Here is an 11,797-nt window from a genome sequence, read left to right on the forward strand (position 1 = left end):
TCCCGGGGCTTCAGGAAAATGGCCGCGGTATGCCGCGCGTGCGCAGATGGAGATCGCGGTGGCCATTTTCCTGAAGCCGAGTTCGCATCTTTTATTATATTACCCGTAACTTTCACTTTCGATCTCCTGTCAGTGTCACTGCAGCGATTCCAGGAAGCACCGGGGATTTCTGAGCGTCCGCACAGCAGCAGATCACATCAGATCAGAGGCAGAGAGGATCGCACCGAGCTGAGGTGAGCAACCGCTGGACAGCAGCCGCCCGGTGTGGTGATAAGGGGGAGGCCGCATTCATGCACTTTTTTTATGTATTTGCAGTTTCTCTTTACACACCACTTTTAGGGTCCTTCAGACTTTCTTATCTATTTATACTTTTTTTTTGGGGGGGGGGACGAGGTGTTCCCCATTATACTTTATACTTTAGGCACGCAGGGCCTGTGATGATGTCGCGGTCACATGACCGTGACGTCACGGCAGGTCCTTCTGCCAGACGATCTATGCCAACGGAACGTGGCGGTTGTCTCGCGAGGAGCGGTAAAAGCGGCGTAGGTGAGTATATAATGGGTTTCTTTTTTTATTATTATTTTTAACATTAGATGTTTTAACTATTGTTGTAAATTGTAAAAGACTTGGTCACACAGGGTTAATAGCAGCGGTAACGGAGTGCGTTACCCGCGGCATAACGCGGTCCGTTACCGCCGGCATTAACCCTGTGTGAGCAAAAAAAAAAAAAGAGTTGAGCAAAAAAAGCTTTGTAGGTCTCAGCAGTCACGTTGGTGGTCCCAGAGGTCTTGGTGGTTCCAGCGATCACGTTGGTGGTCCCAGCAATCGCGTTGTGGTCCCAGCGGTCACATTGGTGGTAAGCAGAACTTTTTTTTTTTTTTGCAGTCCCGATCTTGTGATGGTAACATTCACCGGCGAAAGAATTTAACTTGTCCATCTGAGGTCTTATTTCTGCTGCATTTTTTTTTATTCTAAAAAATGCATCATAGACAATTCAAATTCAGCGTACAGGCTTTACAAACCTACTCCGCTGCCGGGCCGATTGGTCATTTGGTGGGAGGGCGGGACTGTGTGTAGCAGCACCCAGATGTAGGCAGAAAGTGACGTCATTCTGGGAATGCTGGAGTGTCTGCAACCAGTCCCACTCTTATGCCGGCTACAGGAGTGCCATCCTGGTGGCCCGGGCCCTGGTCTGACCTAACTTTATTTTTTTGTTATTTTGTTAGGCTTAGATAAAAAGAAAGCGAAGAAAAGAAAGTGGTGCAATGTTTAGAAAAAAGAAAAAGGCTAAGGAGGAAGAATTGAAAAAAAATGAAGGTGCACTACTAAAATATCTCAGCCACGATACTACTACTCCTGTTGCTGAGGAGATTCCTAAATTCACAGCATCAGACACAAGTGCTCCTTCAACTTCAGGAACCAATGAGCAGTGTGATGACCAAGGCATTGACCCAAGTGCTCCTTCAACTTCAGGAACCAATGAGCAGTGTGATGACCAAGACATTGACCCAAGTGCTCCTTCAACTTCAAGAAGCAATGAGGAGTGTGACGATCAAAATATTCCTGCTATTGATTTAAAGGATGTTGGTCTTTGGCCAAGTAAAATTAATGATGAAACAAGGATCTTACTGGTACGTCAAGGTGCATCAGTGGTTCAGCATCTAGACTCAGATTTTGCTGAAGTGGTTCGTGAGGGAGCATCAATCAAAGGACAAAACAGAAAACTTACACGCAACTGGTTTTTTAAAACTCTGCCAAATAATGAAAAAATGTTGAGGTCATGGTTGCTGTACTCTCCTTCCAAAAAAGCCCTTTACTGCTTTTGTTGCAGACTATTTGCAGATGCAGAAACAAGTCAGTCTAATTTTGATTCAGTGAATGGATTCAACACATGGTGGAAACTTAATCCTAAAGTATACAACCATGAATCTAGTGTGGCCCATGTGGAATGTTTCACAAAATGGAAGGAGTTAGAAATTGGACTCCAACGTGGCGTAACAATTGATAAAAAAGTACAGGAAGAAGTAGAAAATAATGTGAAGAAGTGGAGGGAGATACTTGCAAGATTGTTGGATATCATTAGATTCCTTGCTAAACAAAATTTGGCTTTACGGGGTCACAGAGAAGTAATCCATCATGAGACTGATTACGAACCTGAATCAACTGGAAAAAAGGGAAATTTTTTAGAATTAGTTCATTTGTTGGCGAAATATGATCCAGTGCTACGTGAACATATTCTAAGAATCAAGTTTGGAAAAAAGTTTGCTACATCATATTTCTCTCCTACAATTCAGAATGAGTTTATAGAAATTTTGGGAGGGAAAGTAAGAAGCAAAGTTGTGGAGCAAGTAAAAATAGCAAAGTATTTTTCTATGATATTTGACAGCACCCCTGATATTTCTCATAAGGATCAAATGTGCCAAGTTTTACGCTACGTTATGATAAATGGAAATGAAGTTAAGGTTGTGGAATCATTTGTTGATTTTATTGAAATAAAAGGTAAAACTTCAGAGAGTATTTCAACTGTGATTTTGCAACAATTAGAAAAATACGGAATTGACATCCAAAATTGTAGAGGACAAGCATATGATAATGCTGCTGTAATGACTGGTCAACATACTGGCGTTCAGAGACGCATTAAGGAAATAAACAAAAAAGCTGAATTTGTTGCATGTACAAATCACTCTCTGAATTTGGCAGGTGTACATGCAGCTTCTGTTGCACTGAGTTCGGTTACATTTTTTGGAACTGTGGAGCGTTTGTTCACATTTTTTTCTTCTTCTACCCATTGCTGGGATGTTCTGATTTCAGTCACTGGTCAAAGTGTTAAGCGTGTATTAGAAACTCGGTGGAGTGCACGGGGAGATGCTGTGAGTGCAGTGAAAAAAAATTACTCCAAAATTTTACAGGCTGTAGAACATTTAACTGGTGAAGAAGAAAATAGAGTTACCAGGTCAGATGCTGGTGTGTTGCTTGTTGCATTACAATCTTTTTCCTTCCTGTGCTTTCTTGGCCTGTGGGAATCTGTGCTTAAAGAAATTAATGACACACAGGTCTACCTACAGACCAAAGGATTAAATATCCAACAATGTGACACAAAACTTGGAGCATTAAAAGCATTTTTAACAGAAAACAGAGAGGAATTAGTTAAGCATTCAGTAGCTTATGCAAAAGAAATTTGTGAAGATTTGGGAATAGATATGGATCGCCGCTTTAGAAAGAAGAAAAAGATGGCAGGTGAAGAATCGCAAGACGCTGCATTGCCATATGAAACGGAATTGATGAGAGAAATATACCTTTCGTTGGACAGAGTGATCCAAGAAATCACAACAAGATTTCAACAGCTTCATGCTCTTGCTGAAAAATATGCCTTCCTTACTCCATCACACCTTTTGGACGATAAGTATGAGTGTCAGCTAAATCAAGATCACGATGATATTAATAAGGAAGAGTTCCTCATTGAGAGAAAAAGGCTTAAAAGTTTTCTTTATGTTGCTGTTACACAAGACAAAAAAGAGACATGGAAGGAGGACAGTCCGCTTGAACTGTTGCAGTTTATTGTAAAATACAGTCTAGAGAACTCGGTTCCAAATATTGTCATACTCCTTCGCATTTTTCTTACTATTGCTGTAAGTGTTGCTACTTGTGAGAGGAGTTTTTCCAAGTTAAAGCTGATTAAAAATTACCTAAGATCCACAATGAGCGCCATGCGTTTAGGAAATATGGCCATTCTGTCTATTGAACATCAGCTGAGTGAAGAAATAGACTTTGATGATGTTATCAACGATTTTGCAAACAGAAAGGCAAGAAAAGTAAAATTCTAAAATATTTGAAATCAACTTTACTCCCAAAGTGACAATTTAAAGTTTCAGTTAAACAATAAAGAGTTTTTTTTCTGTGCGTGTTGTCCTGACTATTTTTGGTAACCTTTGTGTGTATTGAGTCGGAAGGGGGGGGGGGGTTTGGGGCGCCAAACTCGGGAACGGCCCCGGGCGGCAAAAGCTCTAGCTACGCCACTGTGAGAGACACCAGACCCAACAATGCAGATGAGCTGAAGGCTGCTATCAAAGCAACCTGGGTTCCATAACACCTCAGCCAAACCAAGTAAAGAGTGCATTTACTGAACATACATTTCAGTAAGCCAGCATTTCAGATTTTAAAATAATTTTTCAAGCTGGTGTTATAAATAGTGATGAGCGAATATACTCGTTACTCGAGATTTCTCGAGCATGCTCGGGGGTCCTCGGAGTATTTTTTAGTGCTCGGAGTTTTCGTTTTTTTTTGCCGCAGCTGAATGATTTACATCTGATAGCCAGCATAAGCACAGTGGACCTACATCAGCAGATGTTGCCTGGATGCTAGGGAATCCCCACATGTAGTTATGCTGGCTAACAGATGTAAATCATTCAGCTGCGGCAAGAAAAACTAAAACTCCGAGCACTAAAAAATACTTGAAGGACCCCCAAGCGTGCTTGAGAAATCTCGAGTAATGAGTATATTCGCTCATCACTAGTTATAAAGTATTCTAATTTACTGAGATAATGACTCTTGGGTTTTCATTGGCTGTAAGCCATAATTATCAACATTAACAGAAATAAACACCTGAAATAGATCACTCTGTTTCTAATGACTCTATTAGCCTTTAGAAATAGTGCGGCGCTTCCTCTGAGGGTAATACATTTTTACCAACAGTAAAAAAATTCTTTTAGTTGTGGTTATGCTCACCTTCAATCGGTAAAAAATGAACGTTGAGATTCTCAAGGAATAAATTCTTTAGGCAATTCTTCTCCGTATGTTGTTTAATCCAATAAGGTGTGCAGCTCACTTTGGAGAGCTGTGTGTTGATCCTGCTTCGGATCCACATAGGTGGCAAATTCAAAGGGAAAATAAACTCAAAGCAAATGTGGCGCTAAACACCATAGGATTTTTTGAATGCATCCACTTCCAGGGAAAAATGTTAATAAAAATTCATTTATTTTCTCAAAACAACAAAAGGAAAAAAAAAGCATAAAATAAATTACATTTTTAAAATATTTTTAAAATACAGTACAACGCGTTTCGGCTTCTATTTTTACAGTGCAACCGTCATCACCAGCTGGGAACTGACACTCTAGGTTACTAGAGGGTGAGCAGCAATCTCAGAGGATGGAATATTTCACTAATAAACAATCCAGGAGAAAAGAACTTTTGTCAACAATTACTTCATCGAGACTACCAACATTAAGAGAGAATCCCGAAGAGACTCACTTGGATTTGGAAGGTAAAAAAATAATCAATCGACTGTTCTCAGACTTTGAGAAAATAATGAAAAATGAAATCCAGGTCCTTACACATGGATCAATCAGGTCGATACATTCTCCCATGTGACCACACGATGGTCACATTATATAGTTGTAACCACTCCTATAGGTAAGAGGTGTGTGTTGGTTAGCCAGACCCACTTAGTTCTCTGACCAACCCTGCAAGCCTCCCTTTTAACTATACAAAATACTTGTGGGATTACAGGTCCCAGAATAACAATGTTACAGGCTTACAGCTTGACACATACTGGCCATTTACAATCATGCCGGACACTGTTTCACAAACCCAGTTACACCTCCATGCATATCCTGAGGAACATATGCAGCACCCCCTAGTTTTAACAGGGGTCACTGTGGATCGCCCACTATTAGGGCAGTGGGGTACTCGGAGCCGGGCCCTTCGGTTCTCAAGGGGAATGTCACGGTGGCTGACCCGGTCCGTGGCCCTAGGGGAGTCCATTAATAAATGGGGGAAAGGTCTTTAAAGGGATAATGTTCGTGACGCCACCTATGGTATTCGGTCAGGGTGACCGACGCTGCTTAGGGGTCCGTTGGGGTGATGGGATGGCATCTAGATGGTATACCTTCCTACAGGTGAAGTATGTCCCCAGGGCTTCAACGTCCTCAGTCCAGAGCACTGGATCAAAGGGCAGGCAGAGTCCGGCCGGTCTGAAGGCAAATCCAGAGTCCCCTTATCAAGGTGGAAATCAGTAGCCTTCCTCTAGCGCCTGAGTGTTGTAGTCCCTCCCTGCTGAGCTTCTCGGTGAGGTCCTCGCAACTATTGTAGATGTTAAGTCTCTTTTTCTCTGTCCCCCTGATGGATAGGATAGGACAAACACGTATGACTGAGGCTTTTTACAGGGACCCTATCACGCCCCAGCCCCCACAAGTTGCCACCGTGCCTACTGGGTATAAGGTCGGGCAGCCAACGTAGAATTACCTGTCCTGTCAGTCTCTGAAGTAAAGCGTAGAGATCCTTACTCCCTCGGTGTTCTGGCTACCGGAATCCTGCGCCTCAGAAAGGAGGCAGCCTTTTACAGGGCAGAACTCCTTCTGGTTTCCTCTCCTTTTGCTATGACTTTGTTTCTCACTCACTATAAGACAATTCCCTTCTGATGTCTCTTTCTTAGGATGCTGCCGCACGTGGGGCAGGCGCAGCTCCGTGGACCCTCTGTCTAGGCCTCTGACAGGATCCCACCCCTGTCAGGGACCGACTACCTGAGAGGAGCTCAGATAGAAGCTCACTGGGTGAAGCCCAGCTCACTTCTGCCTCTGTTCCTGTCCAAACCACCAGTTTTACCTAATTGTGAGGCGTGCCCTAATAAATAGAAGCATGGCTCCCCCTGGCAGCCTGGAGTGTGAAGTATGTTGTGTGGTTTGTGATACCTGGTAAAGAGATCTCCTTTATTGCCTTCAGACGTAATATCACTCCCCCTGGTGGAAGAATGACATTACTGCAATGACCAGGACCCTGGGGTGCTGCAACTGCATCACATATCCCCCTCTGTTCAAACGTGTGGGGTTGAACAATTGTCACACACCAGGGGTCTCGAGACCGGGTACCCAACATTCTCCCGGGACTCCACCTCCTTCTGGGTAACTACTCCCTTTTTGGATACCGCCCATTTTGGGACTCCACCCCTTTTTGGCTGTCCACCCCTTTTTGAATTCCACCCCTTTAGGGTCACTGCCCCCTTTGGGGACTTCACCCTCTTCTGGGCAATCATCCTTGTTTGGGTTACAGCACCCTTCTGGGATTCCACTCCTTTTTTGGCAACCATCCCTGTTTGGGTCACAGCCCAGTTTTAGGGACTCCACCCCCTTTTGGATGTTCTCCTCATTTTTGGAAGTGGTATTTCTAAAAACTACTCACAAACTGATAGTGGAAGAGTAGATTTATTAATTTGCAACAGTACTAGAAACACACAGCGCTACTGAAAAAATATTTTTTGTGCCTACAAATTGCAACGAGACAGTTGTTGCCAATTATTAATTTCCCTGAATACTAAAAAACACACACTAGTCCTAGGCCTACAAATGGCAAGAAGACACTTGATGACAATTAATTTTTTCTCACAGCAGCTTTAAGTACAGGACTCCTACAGGTGAGGAGGTGCAGAGTACACACAGCGGTCTAATCAACTGTACTCCCACAGATGTTGGTGCAGACCAGAGATATGAGTTGCAGAGCACACACAGTGTTTTTTGCAGATTGCACTGTCACAATCTGTCCCTCCTTGCAGCTTCATCCTATCCCTACACTAATGAAAGCATAATGGCTGTGGCGCTCAAGATCTGTCCTTCATACAGGCCGGGTCACGTGCTGCACCATAAAATCACAACCATGCCAATACTTGGCATGGCTGTGATGTCTTTGTAAGTGCACACAGTCTAAAAGCATGTTGATTGGGTGCGCTGCAGCCTTTCAGCAAGCTTTATTAGACTGGTAAACCTGAACAGGAAATCATACATGCAGTAAAAAATCTGTGTTAGCGGTTCAGTAACAGTCCCAAAAGTTCGGGTTCGCTCATCTGTACTGGTGACTTGTGTAGAGGCAAAATTATGCCATGGGGATATATTCCTCTTTTTATGCACCCTTTGCTGAGTTAAACAGGTGACATTTATTGGAAAATTTATGGTATAATTAAAGGCAAAGAGGAAAAAGAATTCCCCCCAAAATTCAAGAATTAACAAAAAGGGCAGCAGCATTTACCTGCCCAGGTCTCAAAACTAATGGACTTTCAGGATGCAACAAACCCATATAATAAAGATGGTAGCAGAGCAAGTGCAAAATACTGATGAGTCAACCACTCACAGCCTATCAGTTCATCAAGGGGGTGATTGTTTAGTATTAAAATTGCACACAAAAAAGGCTTGCATAGGATGCTGGTCACAAACAGATGGAGCAAAAGTGTCTGGCTTACAAACTATTAATGACACCCATACTACTAGAATAGGCGGGCTGCCCAAGACAACATAAGTGCACCCCATGAGGACAGACACCATTCTACAAGACGAACTTTGGTGAGCATGGCTGCACCCTGGATAAAAATAACGTGCAAAACATATATAATATATATGAGGCAATGGTCCATATTTTGGCCAAAATGCGCGAGTTCGGAACCCGCGTCAAGGGTGCTCACACTTGCGAGTTGCTACACCAAAATTAAAAGGAATGCCACAATAAGAGGATAATTCCCCCAAGAATTGGGGACATTCTAATTCCACTTATTATGGCTTTGCTTTTAAAGCAGGTTGTTAGAGTGCATATTTTATGTGTATTTTAAATATAGCTATATATATTTATTTATACGTTAGAGATATTGATATATTAGAATAGGCTGTCACCCATTTTATGTCTTTAGCTCATTGTATCAGGGGCGCCAATCCGCTTGCTCTAGGGTGCCTACCTCAGCGTAAGGCAGTATCAGCTCAGGCAAAGAGCAGGGATTAATAGTTGGTATTTAACAGAAATAATTTTAGGGTATTTGTTTAATATAGCGATCCTTATTGGTTTATTGCTTATTTCCACATCACACGGGTAATAAGATAATGTTATTTTTTAATCAAATATATTAAAGTACATTGTTTTTAGAGGGTGTATATGTTCACTGTACCCTGTTCTCCCCTTAAGTAAAGTGTAATTTTTAAAAGTTCACATGTCTGGCTGTTTGAAAATTCACAAATATCATGGGGGTGCTCCAACATCTGCATCCACATTACAAGAACTCCACCGGGGGGGTCCTAAGCGATCTCCATACATGCCACCTTCCTCTATTGACAATTGTTGTGGTCACGAGGGAAGTGTTTAGGGGTTCAGTGACCCGCTTCAGCTACAGTGACATTAAAATCTACTGCAAGTGTAACTGCATCTCCCAGTTGGCTCCTTTGCAATATGTGGTTCCTCTAATGTGGCTCATTGCAATTTTTCCAATCTTCTAGCCATTCTCCCCTCTCCCAGCACAGCTGCTTCGTCCCCATTGAGGTACAGCCCATCCCTAGTGTAGAACCTGTAGCCAACAGATACGTTGGCCAAGTTCTCCTGGAACCAATAATCTTCCTTCTTACACCAATTCTTGATCCTGAACCACTTATTCACCATCTTAATCTCCTGCTACCTCTTCGGTTTGGCATGTGGTTTTGCAATATTGCACTTTTGAAGTCCTTGCTTTAAGCTTACAGCCTAATTCCCTGAAATCATTGTATAGATCCTACAACCTACCTCTAAAGGTACCTTCACACTCAGCGACGCTGCAGCGATACCGACAACGATGTCGATCGCTGCAGCGTCGCTGTTTGGTCGCTGGAGAGCTGTCACACAGACAGCTCTCCAGCGACCAACGATCCCGAGGTCCCCGGGTAACCAGGGTAAACATCGGGTTACTAAGCGCAGGGCCGCGCTTAGTAACCCGATGTTTACCCTGGTTACCAGCGTAAAAGTAAAAAATACAAACACTACATACTTACCTACCGCTGTCTGTCCCCGGCGCTCAGCTTCTCTGCACTCCTCCTGCTCTGGCTGTAAGCACAGCGGCCGGAAAGCAGAGCGGTGACGTCACCGCTCTGCTTTCCGGCTGACTGATGCTCACAGCCAGTGCAGGAGGAGTGCAGAGAAGCTGAGCGCCGGGGACAGACAGCGGTAGGTAAGTATGTAGTGTTTGTATTTTTTACTTTTACGCTGGTAACCAGGGTAAACATTGGGTTACTAAGCGCGGCCATGCGCTTAGTAACCCGATGTTTACCCTGGTTACCAGTGAAGACATCGCTGGATCGGTGTCACACACGCCGATCCAGCGATGTCTGCAGGGAGTCCAGCGACGAAATAAAGTTCTGGACTTTCCTCAGCGACCAACGATCTCCCAGCAGGGGCCTGATCGTTGGTCGCTGTCACACAGAACGATTTCCTTAACGATATCGTTGCTACGTCACAAAAAGCAACGATATCGTTAACGATATCGTTTTGTGTGAAGGTACCTTAACTTTGTCATTGGTGCTGAATCTGATGTGTCCTCTTCAACCCCTCCAAGTAGTCTGTTAATCTGATCCACAATGTGTCAAACTCAGGCAGCAGAAAGACAAAACATCATTCAAGGATCCTGGTATTTGTGCCAGATTGCTCTGTCTGTTCGCCTAAAAATGTAATCCTCCCTATCATCATCTGTCTGGCCTGCACTTCCTATTTCCCCTCAATTGAAGAAGACACTCCCCTGGCTTTCAGAGGCCATGCCTTGCTGCAGCATTGCTAGTCCTGTGTGGTTCCACTGATATGGAAAACTACCCTGCAGCAGGCCAGCTAGACTGCTAGAGGCAATCTCCTCCTGATCAACCATGATTCTATCAAAACTCTAGCAAACAGTTCAATAAGTAACATATTGATGGAACCAGGGTCTCTGACTCTATTTTATGCTGCTCTCAGATTAGGTAGCAAAAACCTGATGACAGATTCCCTTTATCTAGAATAATAAAACTTGGCACCCAACTTGTGGAAATCTTTTATAGCACAATTTTTTTTGCAGTCCGTAAAACATTTCGGTCCAACATAAGAATAACAAAAAAATAGTAAAATTTTGTGAGAGAGACAAGTGGGTATCCACTTGTCTCTCTCACAATTTTAGAAATGATCGGTCTGTTAATATGTATATTTTGCTTTTTCCGCACATATCTACAGTATATCCATAGGAGACAATGTAATATTGTTTGGATTTTTTCCACTGTATGTTGTATTATACAGGGACTTTATCTTTGTTTTCATTTCCTCAATCTTTATGGAGCAGACTGATGAAGGTCCACATTGGACTTAAACGTTTTATGGGTGGCAAATAAAATTGTACTACAAAAGATTTCCACAAGTTGAGTGTCAACTTTTATTATTCTACTTATTGGTTTGGGTAACCTACTTGAGCACCTTCACAGTAGTGTCACTGGATACTCTACACTAGATTCCCCTTGAGGGCCTGAGCATGACATTTAATACTGTAGATTTTCATTTCACATTTCTCTTTCTTGCAGTCCATTGAGTAAAAGCCATGTGAAATCTTTAGTAAATTCCACGCCAATTCTGTATGTAACGCATGTAACACATGCATGTTTCGTATAGGATTCATTGTAGATACATGTAGTGTTCTGGATGCATTTTTAAATTTATTTTGCATTTTCGCAAAAAAGACAGGACAATATTTTCAGAAAGATGCAGTAGAAATACAGATACGGTACTTCAAAACATGATGACAACATATAACTTTACAATTAAAATATTGGTTCCACCATATATTGATGGTGGCATCCTTATGACAAAATATAATAGTATGACTGGGCATGCTAATTCACGTGCTCCTTGTATACCATCTATTTACATACATTTCTACATTATCCCACAGAGAATAACATATGATACAATTACATCAGTGCAATCTTCTGCAGATAAAAATCTACCTTTAATGTGGACTCAGATTGAAGCGTCTATTTATTGTTTTTCCTCTTGTCTAGATTAATCAGAC

The 11,797-nt window shown here is 42.5% G+C and overlaps 1 protein-coding gene across 1 annotated transcript; it reads left to right on the top strand.

The window, feature by feature from the left end:
• The first annotated feature begins 1,265 nt into the window (after window positions 1–1,265).
• On the top strand, window positions 1,266–3,824 carry LOC138648619 (zinc finger MYM-type protein 1-like). Its single transcript, XM_069738407.1, has one exon. It carries the CDS (start codon window positions 1,266–1,268, stop codon window positions 3,822–3,824), a length of 2,559 nt encoding a protein of 852 aa, XP_069594508.1.
• Window positions 3,825–11,797: the final 7,973 nt, after the last annotated feature.

This window comes from Ranitomeya imitator, chromosome 9, assembly GCF_032444005.1.
Source record: "Ranitomeya imitator isolate aRanImi1 chromosome 9, aRanImi1.pri, whole genome shotgun sequence".
Taxonomy (NCBI): domain Eukaryota; kingdom Metazoa; phylum Chordata; class Amphibia; order Anura; family Dendrobatidae; genus Ranitomeya; species Ranitomeya imitator.

What these genes read in the sequence shown, in the direction of transcription:
- LOC138648619 (XM_069738407.1), top strand. Translation starts at nt 1,266, where the DNA reads ATGTTTAGAAAAAAGAAAAAGGCTAAGGAGGAAGAATTGAAAAAAAAT.